The following is a 21064-nucleotide window of genomic DNA, read 5'->3' as shown; positions in this document are numbered from 1 at the left end:
CGCCAAAGGAAGGAATACATATAATGTTCAATAAACCATTAATAACTCTTCATCTATTTTTACTGTACTTATCTTATGTAATAGACAATACCTGTCCAGGAACAACTGCTCTGCAAAACAGCTTATTTAACTGCACCAATTCATTAGGCGTAGTATCAAACTTCAAGGCCACAGTATTCAAAGAATCTCTTGACTCCACCTGTTTAGAGAACATAAATGCAATTAATTAAATGGAACTGGGTATGTTTAGCTTAAGAGAAAGAAGGACTAGGGGAGACATGATAGCATTGATCCAATATCTCAGAGGTTGCCACAAAGAAGAGGGAGTCAAACTATTCTCCAAAGCACCTGAGGGTAGAACAAGAAGCAATGGGTGGAAACTAATCAAGGAGAGAAGCAACTTAGAACTGAGGAGAAATTTCCTGACAGTGAGAACAATTAATCAGTGGAACAGCTTGCCTCCAGAAGTTGTGAATGCCCCAACACTGGAAGTCTTTAAGAAGATGTTGGATAGCTATTTGTCTGAAACGGTATAGGGTTTCCTGCCTAGGCAGGGGGTTGGACTAGAAGACCTCCAAGGTCCCTTCCAACTCTACTATTGTATTGTATTGTATTGTATTGTATTGTATTATTAAGTGATTTGTAGCCAAATCTTTCCTACGTTTTTGAAAGTCTAGCATTGTATTGTATAGTTTTAAAATAAAATAGCAACCAAGAAAAATGCGCAGGCCTACATTTTATTAGTAGGATTGAAATACAGTAAAACAATAATTCAGTTGCTCTAAATAATCTGGCGTTGAATAAATTTCAAAGATAAAAAGACTAACTAACCAAATATTTGAGATGCCTACAATTTTATTTGAACAATTTAAAAGTGTTTGACTTACTTAAGAACCAAATCTAATAGAATTGGTTTTAAAAATAAGTTCTTGTAAAAATTAATCAGCAGCATGTGGTTTTCTCAAATTTTAAATATTTTCTTAGCTGCTGTACTGGGAATAAAAAGCTGATGTTTCCAATTTGACATACAAATTGTTATTACCATAAAATGAGGATTACCTAGTATTCCAAAGAAAGAAAGGAGCAGAGAGTAAGACAAAACACTAATCAGTATAAAATGTGATTAGTTTAGATTAAAATAAAACTTTACCCTCCAACAGCAAGTTCATTAAAACAGAATTAATGAATAATTTATCTAGTGATTCCATGTCCCAAGCCCTATAAACTATTTCTGATTTATTTCTAATAAAAAAATTAGAACTTATTTTTAATGTGTACTGAAGACTTTTAATTGGATTCAGCATACACTAAGGAGAAGCTGAAAGACAACTATCTGTCAAATAGATATCAAAACTTTTGAAGCATTTGCTGCTGACTCATTGCGACTCTAACGTTTTGCTTATTGTAAACCCCAATGTAGCCAATCTTTTAAAAAATGAATGATGTGGATATTGGCCAACAAGGTGCTTCCTGAAAACAGACATCAGTCTGAAACAATGGAAATTATTGTTTCAGTTACAATGCTTGAGGAATTTTGGTCAGTTCCTACAATATGACAGAATTCATTTTGAAAAAACAAAACAGAAGAACATAACTCACCTGACAGAAATGACAAAATATAACAAAAATCTGTCAACTACATTTAATAGAAAGCAATTGCAATTTACAAATTTTAGATTTTAGTTGCCTAAAAGGGCAAACAATTTTATATCCACGTTCTTTTTTTAAAAAACATGCAGCTTAAAAAAATGTTTATAATATTGTTGTGAATATGAGCCAGGGTGGCACAATGGTTAGAGTGCAGTACTACAGGCTACTTCTGCTGACTGCCTGCAATTTGGCAGTTCAAATCTCAACAGGCTGAATGTTGACACAGACTTCCATTCTCCCAAAGTTGGTAAAATAAGGACCCAAATTGTTGGGGGAAATATGCTGACTCTTGGAAATATATAGCTAATATGTATATCATCATCTAAATACAGTCATTTTTGTGTCTGCCTCTAAAATTATTCTCCCATTTTCTCCTGCCTAAAGTCTAGTTTAAATAAAGGCTATCTTTATTCTACTGTTTCATGCAAAGTATCAGATACTTCACTCAAAGGGATCTAAAATAATGAATACACACACACACACACACACACACACACAGTCTTTTTGTACTTTTCCAGCGATCGAATTGCTAAATTGTTAGGTTTTCTAAACTGATACCTTACTCAGAGACTGTTAACTAGTTAGGGTTAGACTTAAAATCGCTCCTGAAAGTTCTGCCTGTTGCAATGTCTCTGCAATCACAGACAGAATTTCACTGGCATTTACAACTGCTCTTTTTTGCTGATTACCTACCCATTGTCTCCTGTGGCCCCACTGCCTGATCTGGGTAGGGCCTTCTTTCACATTGCTTTTTTCGGGCCATCTATCCATTTCCTGCCCCATCTAGGTGTTCCATGCCATGCCCAGAGCCTTCTTTTGTGAAAGAAGACCAGTGTGAGAAACTGTCCTGACTGCATTGTGAAAGAAGGACTTTTCTAGGCAGATCATTTTTTTGGGTCTGAGAATGGCACAAAGGGAGAACCTAGAAAGCCCCAGAAGCATCAGAATGAAAGAAGGCCACTGCTGGTACATGTGTGGTGCGAGGGGGGCAGCAATGGCAGGCAGGACTGGGCAGGCAACAATGGATAGGTGGGCAATCAAAATGGCAAAGATAGGAGGTATCTTAGGCTACTCAAATACAATCTTTTCCATCAAACATAGTATACTGCTAGACAAACTGTGTGGTTGAAGATGCAGAAAAATGGTAGTTCACCTCCTAAAATTAAGATAGTTTCCAAGAAGTGAAACTATAAAATTATTCTGAACTTCATGGTAGCTGCGCCATAGTATTCTGCACAATTCCAATATCCTCCAGATATCTTGTCCTTGACCTCTATTAGCTTGAATGTAGTGTATGAAAATATGAGAGCAACTTATTATGGAAGCGCATCAGAGTGCCTATTCACAGTATACTTGAAGCCATTGGCAAAGATCATCGGGATGGTTACCCAGCTCTATTTCTCCTTCTCATTTGTACCAAGTAAGGTTCTAAAAGCAAAAAATCACTATCTAGGCTTAATTTTGAGTAGAAAAAGATAATAAATTTAAACTGAATTTGAATACTGAGGCTTAATATATACGTAAATGGCTTTGCCTTTAGAAATTAATGCAACAGCTTCAGGTAGAATTTATATACATTTATATAAATGGACAACATTATTTAAATCTCCTGAAAAATGAATTACAGACCATTTTGCATATATGTACTCTCAAATCTGCCATGTTGGTACAAAGATACAAATTAGTTAAATACTTCATATCTGTATCAGATATTATATTTATTAAAATGAGTCTGATCACTAGATAACAAGTCTTTATTTATTTACTACAAGAAATCAAAAGCTCACTGTATAACTCCACAAACAAAATGTCAAGTTTGCTCCTTAAACGACTTTGTCATGGGAGAATCAAGTATGTAATCATGTTCTCTGTTCATTTCTAAGCCTAACTCAAAGTACTATTGCCTTATAATTCCCTAAGTAACCGAGTTGAATATCTGAATATTGTATGAATTGTCTCATATTTTCAGATGGAGCAGAAGACTAGACATTTATCTTCTTGTCACATCATTATGAGCAACATACATAATGATAACACAAGACAAATCCTTATTTTTTAAAATATTGAAACTTGGCCAAGATTCAGTTAATTATCAAGGCATGATTGCCAATATCTATTGTGGAGAATGTGATTGAGTTGTCTGTAGAGTGTTCATTATGTTTGTTTATTAAAATGTTATATTGTGGATTATTTTAATACTGGTCATGAACTCAATATATTTATTGAAAATATATGTATAGAAATAAAAAGTGCATAAATTTCCAACATTTTTCATAGACCTTCAACAAAATTTTTAAAAAAGGATAGACTAAAACTCTGATCATAACTCAAGTTTCTAAGTACCAGAATACTGATGTGCCTTACTTTTTATAAACAATTATAATTGCGATTAGCAACTATTTAAAGCAGTTCATCAAGTTAATCACAATGCTTATCACAGGAAATATATTCTATTTTTGGAGTGAACAAGTCAGAATTTTTCGGGATTAGAGGAATACATTATTGTGTGTCATCTATAGCATTTCTTCCAAAAAGTTGTTTCCTCTTTTCTAATATTTTCAAATAATTTTTTCCAAAGGAAAATATTGTACTTAATTTAATACAAAAGTAATATTTCCAAGCATTGCATGTATTTATCAGGGAGGAATTCTAAGAAGTTAATTTTATATGCTAATAGGCTTTTTCATAAGAAGAAATAAATACATGGAAGAAATCTTTATACATTTTTATATTTCCAAATTTATGTTAATAATTTGAGAATTATTGGGAATTGTGAATAAAATAAAATAGAAATTCAAACAAATCAGGTCACAAATATGTAACATAATAAGGGAATTGAAGTCCTAATACACTATGTAATAATGACAAGTTATTAGTTATTTTGAAATAAAAGTGGAAAAACTAAATGAAACATTTTCAGTCTCTTTAATACCCTGATACAAACACTTTAAGGTTATTGGCAATAACAAATCTTACCAAAATTATTTTCAATTGCTTGCAAAAGTAATTAGAGACCATTTTGTAGTATGTACTCTGAAAACTGTAAATCATCTTACAATTGGTACAATGGTACGAATTACTTAAATATTTCACATTTGTATCAACTGAACATTTTTAAATTCTCTGAAAGGAATTTGATTACTGGAAACTGTGGCTATATTTTTCCTCTAGTGAAATAAATCAAAATCTGACTGTATTACAACTTCATAAACAAGCTTATTATCTGATGAAAACTTTACTAATATAAACATTATATAAACTTACACTGTAAAATTGACACAAAGGTCTGCTTGTGTAGTTTAATACAAGTCATTCAAAGCAATTTTGTTAGAAATGCAGAAGCATGATAGCTGATACCATTCTGTATCAGATTGTTTATACAAGTAATTCATTTAAATGAAGGAACCAATTCACTTCCTAATTACATTTTATAGTTATATACTCATCAGTTTCTCTGAAACTCAGCAATTGAAAGCAAAAGAGCAATAGAACTTTAGAGTCAGTTATGTTTAAACTGTCACAAAAATACTCACAGTACATACATAGAAATAGAATCCTAATAGCCAGTTTTTTTCTAAGTTTCATTTCAAACAAATCTTTTCTACTTAAAAATGAAAACACTGAACTGATTTACAGTGGTACAATTTGAAAATTCTGTATCTAGAAATGATAAATATATAGGTATTATATAATAAACTATTTCCTAATTCAGACTTCTAGTTTCCCTTAGTAACCAGAAATTTAAGACTGACTATATTTCTGCTTAAGGGTCATTTGAAGAACGCATAGGCTTGGCATTCAGTTACTAATGATTAAAAAAGGAACTGGTCCTGATGAATTAATAGGTCAATGAAACTTATAAGAGCACAAAAATATTTGTGTACTACACTGGTAAAATGGGACAAAATTATACTAATCTACACTCAGTGGATTATTAGCAATATTAAAAGCATTAGAAGCAATAAGGGATGTATTGATGTCTTCTAAAAGTACAATAAGGCATATATTTTAAAACCAGTGTACTATTAGTATATATATAACATCTACAGTAAGACTGGAAAGTTTTAACATAATTACTTCAACATGTTTGAAAACAGTCAGAATAGTATTTATCAATCCCATTAACACATTTTCAATGTATCTTGAAAGTTATGTACCCAAGCAGCAACTTACAATATACTCTATAGTCCCTTTTGGCTTTTGAAAAGACATGCGTCTCCCATCTTTCTTGTCTATAGTCTTCTTCTGGCCGGTATCTGAAAGAAATTGAGGCGAAGCATGCATTATTACCTTCATCTTTCTCTCATCTCAGAATTATCACACACTGCCGACTACAGCATCACTTGCAGACATGTAATTCACCAGTTACATAGCTATCAGCCAGTGAGTCTATGCTCAGCCTAAGACAACTACCTATCACAAGAGACTTCATTCCTCTACATTTACTACACTTTAGTGTTTAGAAATGCTTTAGCTTTATCAATATTAGCAAGCCTTCCAAAATATTATTAAATCAAAAGAAACTAGATGAAAAGTTTTTTTTTTCCAATATAGGGCAAGGTTATAACAGTTCTCTAACATATTTGATTAGATTTTCATTACATGTAGCCTGCCTGTCATTTGCAGTAAATTAAAATCAGCTTCAGAGATTAGTCCTTAACTTTAGCTTGTTTTTCAAACACAGCTATATAGCACTTTAATGGCAAGTATGACCTTTAGTATACAGCTATGCTATTTTTTTGTTTTCTATTGTTAAACATTTAAAAACATTTAACAAGTGGTAAATAACAGAATCGCCAGGAATCATGTTCCATTCGGGATCACCGTTTTGACATGTGAACTCTGTTCAGAAATCCACATTTTCTCACTGATCAAAAATTAAGCAAACTTTACCTGATTAAGTCCTTTTTTCAATTTATAAGAAACTAAACTCCTTAATAACTTCAAGTCTCTTTAGTAGGAGACTAAAAAATAAAACGGGGGAAAAAAGAGTCTGACCCTTTTTTCTATTTGCTCATCTCAGAACATATTTACATTTAGATATAGAAATGGCCATGCTTTAAAATTGGAGTGGATGAGTTGGAACAGAGATATAGTCTCTAAAATGTTTATGGAGATTATCAGTCATCCAGGTCATAGTTGTTCTAACTATGTGCTTTTTCAAGAGACAACTGGACTTCTTTGTTTTTCTTTGAAGACGTTTCACTTCTCATCCAAGAAGCTCTAGGCTCAGTTATTCTTGCGGTTTATTATTTGTATGTCCCCTTCAATTATTAAGACCTTAGCTGGTTTCATTTCTAAATCCAATGCGGTATCTATTCCCATATCACTCTTACAGGTGAAACTCGAAAAATTAGAATATCGTGCAAAAGTTTATTTATTTCAGTAATGCAACTTAAAAGGTGAAACTAATATATGAGATAAGACTCATTACATGCAAAGCAAGATAGTTCAAGCCGTGATTTGTCATAATTGTGATGATTATGGCATACAGCTCATGAAAACACCAAATCCACCATCTCAGAAAATTAGAATATTACATGCAATCAATAAAACAAGGATTGTACATAGAACAATATCGGACCTCTGAAAAGTATAAGCATGCATATGTACTCAGTACTTGGTTTGGGCCCCTTTTGGAGCAATTACTGCCTCAATGCGGTGTGGCATGGAAGCTATCAGCCTATGGCACTGCTGAGGTGTTATGGAAGACCAGGATGCTTCAATAGCGGCCTTCAGCTCTTCTGCATTTTTCGGTCTCATGTCTCTCATCTTTCTCTTGGCAACGCCCCATAGATTCTCTATAGGGTTCAGATCAGGCGAGTTTGCTGGCCAATCAAGCACAATAATCCCACAGTCATTAAACCAGGTTTTGGTGCTTTTGGCAGTGTGGGCAGCTGGAAAAAGAAGTCAGCATCCCCATAAAGCTCGTCTGCGGAAGGAAGCATGAAGTGCTCCAAAATCTCCTGGTAGACGGCTACGTTGACCCTGGTCTTAATGAAGCACAGTAGACCAAAGTCCTCTCTTCTGATGAGAGCAACTTTTGCCAAAAGCACCAAAAACTGGTTCAATAACCGTGGAATTACTGTGCTTTCGTAAAATATCTTTCATTCAGGATAGGAGGAAATTCTCAGTGTAATAAACCATTTCCCTTGGAAAGTTCTTAACGTCTAGAACATCAATAACAAGCATCTTCCTAAAGCAGTTATAACAGGAAATGGGTGAACCAGTGTTGGGTTGTTGTTGTTTTTTTTGAAGCTCTGAACTGCAGCTTAAGCAGGATGTTTTCCCCGACTCCTACAACTCTCAAACCCACTGGAGATTACTATTTTATGATCTCTTCACAGAGAGATCTTGTACAGAGCAATCTTGTGGTTGATCGTTGGCTCTCCTTGATCTGGAGAGAACTTATGAGAAGCCAATCCACACACTAGCTCATTTTTTTTTGCCATGGTTGTTTGGCTCCACAAAAGTTTGAGCCTTCTTCATATGCCACCTCTCTTTCCATACAAGACTCTAATCTATGCTGCATGATACTAAATGCATTAGAATGTAACACTCCAACTTAACGTTGGCAGCATGTGAAATTAGTGTGCATGATAGTATACAAACAATGTTAAGTCTTATTTGTTTTAGTACTGATACCTACTGACCCCTTTCCAAACAGGCCACTGTAACATTTTCCAGACTTGATTTGGTTTGAAGCTTTACTGATTTTTTTGCTGCTGCTTGACATATTTCTGAGGATATTCTATCAATTCCTATTTCTGAAGATACGCCATCAATTCCTCTAGCCCTCCAATTTGGCAATGACCAAGTGTTGACCTAGCTATCTTTGACTTTGTAGAGGTTGATCTTTATCGCTTGATCTTTTAGAAAACACTCTGTGTTTGTTCCCAATTAGGGATGTTGTAATACAATACAAGATGAAATATTACCAACATAACTATATAACCAGTTCCTCCAAAACTATTAACAGGCTGAGGTAAACTTATCAGAGACAATCATTTAAAAGTTTCTATTTACTAGATCTATGCATTTAGAGAATTTGACTTTCTCCCTTACAAATTATCTTGCATGGAGACACAATCTGAAAACTAAGATTTGAGTATACATTATTCAGTATTAAGTTATATATTTTTCTTGAATAAAGGATATTTTAAATATTATCCTTTTATGCATCTGGAATTAAACTCCATTATTTGGGCCCAGGTTTCAAAAATTAATTGAAGAATCTTATTATAATTCTGAAGTATTAAATTATATTTTTACAATGGAGTTTTTGTCTATTTTTTAAAAAACTGTTTTCACAATTAATGGGAAAAATCTATGGGCAGGATCTAAATAACTTCTTAGGTTTATATAATGAACTTGTACTACACCACTTTAAAAAAATGTTTTATTGCAACAAGTGACTCACAACCAAACAAGCCTGTTTGAAAGACATATAATTTTAAAATGATTTGCTCTGTAGTGAGAGCACTATAAAGAGAAACAAATTAAAACCCAGATTAATGGAATGCAAGTTTTAGGTCCTCTTTTATGCTACCAATGTGCTTTTTCTTTAAATATCTTTATTTAAAAAGTAAATCCACACTGTACAAGGTATTGCACCATATGAAATGAATAAGCACAATTTGCTACAAACTAAAGCATTAGGTTTAGGTTTAGGTTTATTGGACTTATATGCCGCCCTTCTCCCAAAGGACTCAGGGTGGCGTACAACATAAAAACACATATTACAAAAGTTAAAAGAAAGATTAAATAGAATATCCCCAAAAAACCCAATAGACATTTACAATGAGATTTAGAAATTAAATTAAAATTAGCAATTAAAATTAATAATTTATTTTATTCAGGCTTGCTGGAAAAGCCAACTTTTTAGGGCGCGCCGGAAGGACCAGAGGTCGGGAATTATGCGAAGCTCTGGGGGCAGCTCATTCTAAAGGGAAGGCGTCCCACAGAGAAGGGTTGCGCCCCATGTAGAGAGTGTTGCAGTAGTCCAGGCGAGAAAGGATGAGGGCATGACTGTGCACAGGGCATCCCGATCCAGGAAGGGACGCAACTGGCATACCTGGTAAAAGGCCCCCCTGGTCACGGCCATCAGGTGTTCTTCTAAACTAAGCAGCGTATCCAGGAGGACTCCCAGATTGCGGGCCCTCTCTGAGGGGGCTAAAATTTCTTCTAAAATTAGCACAGAAAGTATTCTAGAATACTGTACAAGAATTTCCTAGCTTGTATTTAATTTTCCACTATTAGTTGCTTAATACCGTGTTTCCCCGAAAATAAGCCACGCCCTGCTAATAAACCCAATCGGGTTTTTCAGAGCATGAGCCAAAATAAGCCCCTCCCCCCAAAATAAGCCCCCCCAAAACCGGAGTGGGAAGAGGGGGGGCATGCCCCACGCACCCCACAGCCCTTGCCGTACCTACGGGTACAGTTTGCCAGGCAAAAAGAGGGCCCACCGCAAAAAGAGCGGTAGGCTAGCAATACGTTTCAAAAAAACCCTGTTCTGTCCCGATCCCGCGGCAGCAATGCACTTCAAAAAAACCCTGTTCCCTCCCTTGCAAAGAGCCCAGTGCAAAAGGAGCAGCAGGCGAAGCAAAGTGCTTCGCGCCCCATTCCGTCCCATGAAAAAAAGAGTCCGCTGCAAAAAGAGTCCAGCAATGCGATCCCCCCTCCCCCACCTGATCCCTCTCGCACCCCATTCCCTCCCGAGCAAAAAGAACAACTCCCACCAAGCCCCAATGATAACGGCTGCCTGGCTGCTTCCCTTCCCCAACCTCCCTTTAGGGAGGGGGTAGCAGTGTATCTTAGTGCTACCAGAGATTGACAGCTCCGCTGTGTTCCTTGCCGTTTCGTCCAGGGAATCCCCATGTAAAAAAAAAAACCCCCATTAATTCAACTAGCGAGGTTTTTTTTAACAAGGGGCTTCAATGGGCAAAGAACGCAGCGGAGCTGTCAATCTCCGGTAGCTCTAGGACACGCGCCTGGCGGCTCCCCCCCCTCTACATTGGTAAACGTTGCTACAAATGAGACTCCAAACAAATGATAGAATGGGGGGGGGAACGAAGGCAGAGGACAGAGAATGAAACAGAAAAGGAAGAGAAGGGGGGAGGGAGGGAAGGGAAAGGAAGGCAAAGGACAGAGAATGAAACAGGAAAGGGAGAGAATGGGGGGGGAAGAAAGGGGAAGGAAAGGAAAGGACAGAGAAAGAAAGAGCAAAGGAAGTGAATGGGGGGAAGGAAGGCAAAGGGTAGAGAAAGAAACAGGAAAGGGAGAGAAGGGGGGGAGAATGTTTCTTTCTCTGTCCTTTGCCTTCCTTTCCCTTCCTTCCCTCCCCCCTTCTCTTCCTTTTCTGTTTCATTCTCTGTCCTCTGCCTTCGTTCCCCCCCCCATTCTATCATTTGTTTGGAGTCTCATTTGTAGCAACGTTTACCAATGTGGGGGGGGGAGCCGCCAGGCGCATGTCCTAGAGCTACCGGAGATTGACAGCTCCGCTGCGTTCTTTGCCCATTGAAGCCCCTTGTTAAAAAAAAACCTTGCTAGTTGAATTCATGGTTTTTTTTTTTACAAGGGACTTCACTGGACGAATGGGCGAGGAATGCAGCGAGGTAAGAGGCGCGCTTTGCTTCTCCGCCCCCCCCACCCTAAAGGGGCGGCAGGGAAGGGAACCAGGCAGGCTGCCTTTACCATTGGGGCAAGGTGGGCTGTGTTGGGCCTCGAGGCGCGCCTTTTACCTTTCCAGGTCCGTCGCAGTCCTCGCCATTGTGTCCAGGGAAGCCCTGGTAAAAAAAAAAACCTCTCGCGAGTTCAAGAAGTTTGATTGAATTCGGGAGGAGGTTTTTTTTTTTTAACCAGCCGCTTCCCTGAGCACAATGGCGAGGAACGTGACGGAGCTGGAAAGGTAAAAGGCGCGCTTCGCTTCTCCTCCCCCCACCTGCCACCCCTCGCTCAAGGGGCGGCAGGGAAGGGAACTAGGCAGGCTGCCTTTACCATTGGGGCAAGGTGGGCGGTGTTGGGCCACGAGGCGCGCCTCTTACCTTTCCAGGTCCGTCGCAGTCCTCGCCATTGTGTCCAGGGAAGCCCTGGTTAAAAAAAAAAAAAAACCTCTTGCGAGTTCAAGAAGTTTGATTGAACTCGGGAGAAGGTTTTTTTTTTTAACCAGCCGCTTCCCTGAGCACAATGGCGAGGAACGCGACGGAGCTGGAAAGGTAAAAGGCGCGCTTCACTTCTCGCCTGCCCCAGAAAATAATAAGCCCTCCCCTATAATAAACCCAAGGCCATATTTCGTGGGGCAAAAGAAAATAAACCCCTGTCTTATTTTCGGGGAAACACGGTAATAACTTCTTAGTGTAAATTTAGATTCAAAGGGCATTATGAAACCAGCATTTTTATAATTACTATAGCTTTTAACCAGCACAACAATATCATAGAAAATGAAATAAAATTTAGAATATCAGCCATTGAGGGCACAGGGACTGATTATCTGGATTGTTCATCTCCAATAATTTCTCCCCGCCTAGTACAGTCAAGCAGAATAGATATGTTCCAGGTCCCTCAATTAAACAATGTTACTGTGTAGGACTAAGAAAGCAAGTGCCTCTATTCTCTGGAACACCCCTCTCTCTCCAGAAGCCCTCATTCACCTGGGGTTTGGAAGGCTCTTTAAGATTTGATTGTGTCCTTGGGGGGAGGGACAAGGCTGTCATACTTTTATTGGTATGCTTCCTTTTGAGTAAGGCTGCTATGTTATCATGTGGCCAGCATGAAAATACAGAAACACAGTGACCTTTTCGCCAAAGGGTACCTATTAATCTACTCACATTTGCATGCTTTCCAACTGCTGTAACATCTGAAGCTATGTAAACTGCTATTTATTTAAACTATGACTAGAAAGAACCATACAGGATTTCAAACTACTATTTGATAAGTTTCCCAACTCAGTGGTGGGTTGAAAATATTTTTACTACAAGTTCGGGCTCGTTCCCGTGTGCGCTCACGTGCAACGCTTTTGCACTTGCACAGAAGCATTATGGCGGGTGGGCGGGGCCTCCCATTGCCACTACTACCACTGCCCCAACTACAAATTAAAAATAACAACAAAGCTTGCTTGTTCATCACACAATATTGAAGTTAATTAAAAAGTAAAGATTTTAACTAAAATCAAAAGATTGTCACTAATATTCTGGCTACAGTTGCCTGTAGTTAAATTCTATCCTAGGGCATTTTTAACTTAGGATATCTATACCAAACCATAATCTAAGCATAGCTATTCTAGATATGAATTTTGGGGAAAAACAATTCACCCCTCAAATACAAATTACCTTATATTTTTGAAAATAGATTTTAAAAGTAAATGAAAATTTAAATGCAAGAGCATTAAATTTACTTTTGAATTCTTGGATAATTCTAAACTATACAAATAATTGCTTTTGTAGATATTGCAACTACATTATGTTTATGTTATTCTTATTATTCTTAAGCATACTAAAGTACATAGTAGAAAATAATCCTTGAGATCCTATTTTAATGTAACATTGGATTCAAAAATACATGGACATTTTATGTTATGTAACTTTCTTATCTCTCACTTGGACAAAAAGTCTGCGTTAACTTTTAACATGCCTATTAACACCTTTGCTTAAAAATAAATAATTTTCCCCAAAGCTACAAAACTATTAAAATCTTTATGAATACACTACTTTGCACAAACAGTCAATGGCGTTTTCTGTTCAGACATGGCTGTGGCTACACAATGTTATGATGCAAACACAGAAGCAGGCAATACGTGGCCCATAAGGAGAAAACATGATTACAGCTACTTTAATTCAAAACAAAACCACAAAAGGAGAAGCTAAAAAGTTCAGGACCCATGCATGTGTGACTTCCTTGCTTCACTGCCATATCTCCTGTAGTTTCTCCAATCAAAGCAAAGTGTTCTAGGTTTAAAGTTCCTACTTACCCTTACAATTTACATATTTACACCATTCTAATCTACAGCCCACTGGTTACAAGATACAGTTATTAGTTATTATGTTTTTTCTGTCATGTGGCCAGCCCTCTACAACAGCATTTTCTCAACAATCCTGATATTTTGTCAGGCATTAAAAACTTGGATATTTGCTCAGAACTTTGATCAGGCTGACAGATAAATTCATGCAAGATTTTGTTCAGAACATTCTATTTCTGTTTTTTATACATGTACTGGGATGCATCATTTATCTTTATTATTTGGTGTTGATTATATACAGTATCCAGAATCAAGCAGAATCAGTTTGTTTAAACCTATATACATAATAAATAAAACATAATGCCTTCACACATCATGGTAATGCAAAACAAACCAGATTACAGTGTGTATTTAAACTGCTTGTTAACGTTGTTGTTGTTTTTCTGGTGATTTTGTTTTGTGTTTCTTCACCACTCAGAGCCATACATATAAGGCAATGTAAATTTATTAAATAAACAAACCATATTTTGAGTTAATGTAATGTGTAAACTGCAGTAATAGGAAAAAGGCTAGTATGGCTTGTTTAAATAAGAGGTGATGTGTGGATCCAGAAATTACTATTCGGTGGGATTCAAAAGCAAAGGCAGAGGCAGAAGGTATAGCTGCTACACTGAGAATTTCTCAAGGACAGCGCTGATATTCATTTTCCCTGCTGTAGCAAAGAAAAAGAACTGAAAAAAGCTACCAAAGTTTTCTGGCAGGAATAGTTCAATAGGACAGTGTATATTAAAGTGTGATCCTAGTTCGCCTGGAGGTTTCCCAGGACCTTCTCAAGGTGACTCAAAACCAAAATTATCTGCCAGTCTACCTTGAAAAAAATAATACACAATATTAAAAGCCCACCAAACAATTGTGAAAAACAGTATGGCTGCAGCCGTGTCCATTTTAATTTTTAATCTGGTAAAATATTGATAAATACAGACCATAATTCCATAATTTTAAAAAAGAGGAAAAAAAAATAAAAAAGAGAAAAAAAGTTAAAAGAAACACTGCAATAGGCTGTCCTATTAGGAAACAAAATAAAATAAAGCAAATGGGTGTCAGCACCAGTGGTGCCCCCCCCCCCCCCCACTCTGGCTTGGGCTTTCTTCCACTCCTTAAACAAGGAAAATCTTGGCAAGGCTGGGGAAGATGGGCCACAGAGTAGCAGAGGAAGGAAGGAGGAGAGACAGACGGAGTACAGGATGTTGGGGAAAAAACCCTTTCACCTGCAAAAGGCCAAATGTAGCCCCAGAAAAGAGAAGAGTGGGGTTTTTTTCCCCTTCAATTTTCTCCCTAACTTCAATATGCACTCGCGTGTCTCCCTTGAATTCAACCCACTTCCTCATACTCCAGGCTCCTTTCCCTTTTCTCCCCTTTTATGTAAACACCTCATGAAAATCTCACACACGAAAATCTCACACACCAGTCCAAATACACCAAAGGGGCGTTGGATTAAAGCTGCAGGGGAAGGGTAGGCCCAGAGTTTCAGCGCCTGCAACCCGTCTTCTCCAACCGAGCGCCCTCCAAAGTCTGGGAAACACAACTTTTTAGGGGTCGCGCATTCTGGGAAGTGTAGTCCCACATGAGGGAGGGAGTGAAGGACGGACGTTTTCTATCTCTCTGACTGTCCAGCTACGAAGGAACCCAGGAAACCCCTCTCCTTCTCCTCCTCCTCCCTCCCGAAACCCGCCGGCCCAGCTGGGGCCAAGTGTTTTTGCCAAGCGGGAGGCCTTACCGGGCGGCGAGGGCGTCCCGTCGTGTTGGGAATCCTGGAAGTGGACTTGGCGGAGGCTCCCCGCGCCGGGGACGGCGCCCCAGAGGCGGTTGGCGGTGCCCCTCAGCAGGCGGCCGCTCTTGCCCGTGAAGGTAGTGAGGTACTCCATGGGGGCTCCGGAGCTAGGAAGCGGGGCGAGTTCGGGGAACTACCGCGCTGGGCGGGCAGTGCGAGGCACCCTCATGGCGGACTAGAAGCCGAGCTCGGAGCGGAAACGGAGAGCGGCGCGGCCGGGGAAGAAAGAGCGGGGGGAAAAGTTAGGCAAAAGTTGGGGCTGACGCCGCCTCAGATCTCCGGCGCTGAAAGGAACCGAGCGGCGCGGCTACGGTGGGTGTGGCTGGAAGGAGGCGAGGCCTCGGCCCGCCTCCCCCGAGTTTCTCAGCGAAGATCCCCGCAGGGCTGGAGACGCGCGTGGGTGAAGGTGAGGACTTTTGCACGTGTGTCTCTCACCTCCACCCTCTGTCTCTGTCTCTCTCACGCGCACACACGCCCTCCCCTTAGGAGGTGACTGGACACGTGCTTGGAAGGTGAGGACTCTTGCACGCCTCTTGCTCACCCTCTCCCTCTCTTTCACACATACCACACCGCGCCAACACAGGCGCACGCCCTCCCCTTAGGAGGGGACACTAATGGCTTGTGAATTTCTGACTCTGCCTGGAGCTGCAGGAATTAAGAGAGGGATGGGAGAATAAATCTTGGGAGCTGTAAACCAGCAGAGGAAATCTCAAAAAAAAGTAAACCCTGGAATCCTTCTGTGAAGCTGCTAACTAAAGAAACTACCAGTCAGAAGGAGCTGGGAGAAAGCTTTTGACCTCAACAAAGATACTGCCCAAATAAAGATAGCACTTTCTTCCCATCACTCTCTGAAATAAAAAGAATGCCCAAATGGTAAATTAGGTATTTCCATCAGGATGTATCAGGTGGACTTAAAAGTATCTTTTAAATCATAGACATCCTATGTCGGTGTACAGAGCATTTGTCTGACTTCCACAAAATTTTTAAACTAAAACTTACATCGCAAGCATAGGTAACTGAAAGAAAATACGTTCAATTGACATATTTAGGGACACTTTTGTTATGATTATGTAACTGCACCTTCCTGAGAATGTGATTCTATGCGTGCTTACTCCTGCCCCACACATCCCTTCGGCCGATTCGCTCACACAGAGAGGGCCGATTCGCTCACACAGAGAGGGACTCCTCCGGGTGCCATCCACTAGGCTGTGTCAGCGGGCAACGCCCAGGGGAAGGGCCTTCTCTGTGATGGGCCCGACCCTCTGGAATGACCTTCCCCCTGATATTAGAACAACCACGGACCTCCGCTCCTTCGCTCCTTCCGTAAGAAGCTCAAAACCCACCTGTTTAATCTAGCCGGCTTGGCCTAATTCCAGCTCTCCCACCTCAGTCTGTATTTTTAAATTTTTGGTCTTAGGCTAAGTTTTTAATTTTTATAAATTTGTACAGGGGTTTAAAGTTTAATTCGATTTTAACTATATTTATGATTATTTGTAAGGTTTTTAATTGGGTACCTGTACACCGCCCCGAGTCCCTTTGGGGAGAGGGGGCGGTCTAGAAATCAAATAAAATGAAATGAAATGAAAAGTAAAAGTGAGTTTCGTCAACCTTGCTCTAATATTCAAGTATTGCACACTGAGGCTCAGGCTTGAGAGATATGCTGCTATGCCAAAAGGTTCATATAAATAGTTCAAAGCTTAGTAGCCTTTTAAGATAAATTTGAAGGAAGTTAAAGAAGTAAGAGAAAGGAAGCAAGTCATTAGTGTAATAGTTAAAATAACCTACAGTTTCAAGAGATCCTCCAGAACCAGGTGCAAAAATCAAGGAGTTCATTGCTACCTTTAAGAGCTATCAGCAAACGTTAAAGGGAGATGCAATTGGTTGTTGCTTATGAAAAAAGAATGCAGGACTATATTGGTTTTTTTTAATATATGTCCCACCAATACAGAATAAAATACCAGAAATGCTACATTAATGGCATACTGCCCTTCTCTGAGCTACATGCAGAAAATAACAGTAATAATTGATTTTAGCATAATTGCTAAATTATATATAAAAATGATAAAACTATTTTGACTTAAATGAAAAGAAGCCCTGTACAGATGCAATACAGCAATTTTAGAACTAAATATAGTCTTTCACACTTAACTCTCAACACCCTGCTACAGTGCCTCAGGAAAATGGAACTAAAAACAGAAGACAAAAATATGGTTGCATTTGATCTCGCGGCACTCTTTATGTCCATAGATCCAAAACTAGTGAAAGATCCATGGCAGCAGTAGTACACAACGCACTCAGTTTTATCAAAAGATGTCTGACCACTCAACCCACTACAGCAGAACCAATGCATATGAAAATATATCAAAACATCCGACAGACTATTAAAATGACATGGCATCACCATAGAACACAAATCAATTAAAGCATTTTAAGTAATCAAAAGACCCAAGAGTCACCTACAAAATACAATGTGAGAACTAGAACAACCACTACATAGGACAGACGGACAGAAGACTACCAGAGCACATGAACACCAATAAGCAGACTCAAGATGTGATGGGATCTCACATCACAAAAGCAAACTCAATCATAGTTTCAGCTGGGAATCTGGGCATCCTAGATCAAGCTATATCTCCAAATGCCAGGGAATTCCTGGAAGTCTGGCAGTCAGACAGACTAATACAATTGCTTTTGTTTTTCAACTCCACCATGCTGCCTCACATTTTATGTAAATTTAGCACATAGCATAAGGCATATTCATAGCAGGTGGAGACCAAGGGATACAAGCTTTGTTGCTTTGTTCCTATGTATAATTTCTATGCATTTGCAAAGCTTTGGGGCTTTGCTCTACTTGTGCCATTTTGGTTATGTTCCCCCTAATCCCACCCCTGATGGCTCTGGTTCACAATTAGTCAATCTTTGGCTAATTTCAAGACATAAGTGGGATGGAAGGAATTTCAAGGTTATATACTAGATTGGAAATACAAAGGAAAAACAATGGCAAGCCACTTAATTAACAGTGAGGCTGCCTTAACTATTATTATTGTAATACAGACATTTGCATCTTCCAAAACAAAAACTGAAGAATGACAGAGCACAAAATAATGAATAGGGCTAAGAGAAAAACAAGGCAATTTAATTCAAATGTAATTCAAATTGCTACAGTGCATATAATTTTAATTTAAAATTCAAATGAAATTTAAAAGCAGAATATGATTTTCCTCCATATATTTAATATTTTTCTTCTGTCACAATAGTGTTTACAATTAGGCAGAACATTTGAAGGCCTTGAGGCGATACCTGTAGCCCTGAAGTTAAATACTAAAGAGTTGTACCAGCAAGCAGTTAGTATCTGGAGAGAAGGAAATAAAGTTCAAAGCACAAAAGGAATTTACGCTCATAAAGGAAGTTAACAGCAAGAAGAGGGTTTATCTATATCAGTAGCAAAAGAAGGAGGGGAAAAGGGACGGTTTCACTTCTTGGAAAAATGGTATGGTGATAATATAATTTCCTTCTCTGCTGAAATCGACACAAGAACAACTGACACAACGGGAAAAGGGCAGTTCAAAATAAGTTATGAGATGGTTACAGAGCTACCATAACGAAGTTTCAATCTCAAGGCTATTTTCATTCACATCTCAGATCTTGGAGGAACATAAAGTATCATCTTGAAGGCTCCTTCTATGTTGTTTGAAAAATGTTAGAGAAGGCATGGCTTGGGACAAATCAGAATGGGCTCATGCCAAACCAAACCAATATCATTTTTTTAAGAGTGACTATACAATGGACATAATGCATTTTTATTTCTGCAAAGCATTTACCATCTCCCAGGAGATTCTAGTAGAGAAGATGGCAAAATGTGAGGACGACTATATTATTAGAAGGATTCAGAATTGGTTGCAAAAATAGGATGATAACAAATAACTTAGGAGAAAGTAAGTTTAGAAAGATCTTATCTACCTGGACAATGGGCCATAGCAGCAAGTTGAATGTTGGCAGGGATAAATGCAAAGCCCTTTATTTGGATAGAAAAATCAAAGGTATGAGTGGGTTGATATGAAGAATATCTGAGTGGGTTTGGTGATTACAAGTGTGATGCAATAGGAAGGAAGCCACGTAGGAAAAAACTTATGAGGAATGATTGAAAATGTTTAGCTTAAAAGAAGAACTGGAAAGAAATGTAAGAACTTTCTAGTATCTGAAGGACCGTCAAGACGGTGTTCAATGTTACTCCATAAGGTAAGATAAAAACAGTGAACATAAATTACAAGGATTATGAATGGGCATCAGGAAGAATTTTCTAACAGAAGGCCTGTTGAAAACAGTGGTGCAGTCTGCTTAGCTACAAGTGTTTAATCAGGTTGGATTGCTTATCCACTGGAAATGCTGTACTAGCGGATGTTTTCACTGCTCAGGGGATTGGATTACAATCTTGCAACCCATATTCTGTGATGGTATAATTTATATAATTAGGGGGTATCAGACCTACCCTGCCTAAATCTGGATGTTAATTAGATGGAAACAAAGAGTTTTGTATCTCTCTCCTGTATTTTTCGTTGTTGTTGTTTAAAGCCAAGATCTGATCGCTTTTTTATTATACACAGAGCTTTGGTGTGGGATAATGAACTAATTTTGGCTTGTATGGCTCATGCTGCTAGGTGAAAAGTCAGCTTTTCCTATATTGCAGTTGGCAGCTGAATAAGACTCACCCAAGCAAGAGTTCTCTGTGGCCAATGTGGCCTATTTTAAGGAATAGCTACAAGAAGGAATGCAGATGAGTAAGATTATTTTACAAGACTATACTCCCTCCATGTATTAACCCATATCAAGAAAAGTGACATTGTGTCTCAGAGTATCTTCTGGCCTCTGTGACAGATTTGCCTATATGAAAAGACAGATAGATGATTGATAGATGATAGATAGATAGATAGATAGATAGATAGATAGATAGATAGATGATAGATAGATAGCTGGATGGATAGATTGATTTTCTGGCAGCTAGTAGAATGACTCATCATTTACCTTCAGATAAAATGGACAAAAGTGACAAAATAATACTTGAGAAAGAGAGAAAAGAGTTGCTTTTAAAACAATGAAGATTTAGAAGAGAAAAATACAGAAAAGGTATAACTATTTGTAATTATTTCATGGATAAATAGAGTGCCTATAAAAGTACATTTCAACAATAGATAGTAGGCAAAAAGCTTCAGTAGATGCAGTTTGAGTTTTCTGAGAATTCTGTATGCGCATATTTCTGTTAAATAAGTTGTGATCCTTGTTTGGAGCACTCTTTCCAAATTACAGTGGCACTCTTGTAGCCAGGCAAACATGGCAAAGAAAACATATTAATTTCTTGCTGCTGATTAAATCTGAATTTGATCTTAAAATTGGAAAGTCATATATGACTGTAATTAGATCCCTTTAGTCCTTTAACTCCATGCACAGGTGGAACAAGGTGAAAAACCGAGCCTTTCCTTGCAATGAGTACACCTGTCCGGAAAACGAGCTGCCCCAGGGTATCAGCATGGGCCATTCTCTCATTGTAATATAACTGCCAAGTATCAATACCAATGAGGAACTTTTGACTTTAAAAGCTACATAAAAAGCATTCTTTTTTTCATCATGTGCAA

General features: G+C 38.4%; 1 protein-coding gene and 1 long non-coding RNA gene across 8 annotated transcripts in view; one reads left to right on the top strand and one right to left on the bottom strand.

The window, feature by feature from the left end:
- Nucleotides 1–21064, bottom strand: part of OXR1 (oxidation resistance 1) — a 249405-nt gene that overhangs the window by 45909 nt on the left and 182432 nt on the right. For 5 of the 7 annotated variants that reach the window (XM_081952815.1, XM_081952819.1, XM_081952817.1 and 2 more), the window contains 2 exons: nt 5824–5906; nt 92–199 (listed from right to left, as the gene is read on the bottom strand). In XM_081952815.1, the coding sequence (XP_081808941.1) occupies nt 92–199; nt 5824–5906 (191 nt within the window). Of the gene's footprint in view, nt 1–91; nt 200–5823; nt 5907–15380; nt 15682–21064 lie in introns of those variants that run through there. The other 2 variants (XM_081952820.1, XM_081952821.1) reach the window with 1 other exon arrangement.
- Nucleotides 15725–21064, top strand: part of LOC309391947 — a 58132-nt gene continuing 52792 nt past the window's right edge. Inside the window, exon 1 of the long non-coding RNA XR_014175357.1 lies at nt 15725–15840. This is a non-coding gene — a long non-coding RNA (uncharacterized lncRNA). The remainder of the gene's footprint in view (nt 15841–21064) is intronic.

This window comes from Natrix helvetica (genome assembly GCF_964273705.1).
Source record: "Natrix helvetica genome assembly, chromosome: 4".
NCBI lineage: Eukaryota > Metazoa > Chordata > Lepidosauria > Squamata > Natricidae > Natrix > Natrix helvetica.
Note: the sequence above shows the minus strand (reverse complement) of the source record. Positions and strands in the feature narration are given on the sequence as shown.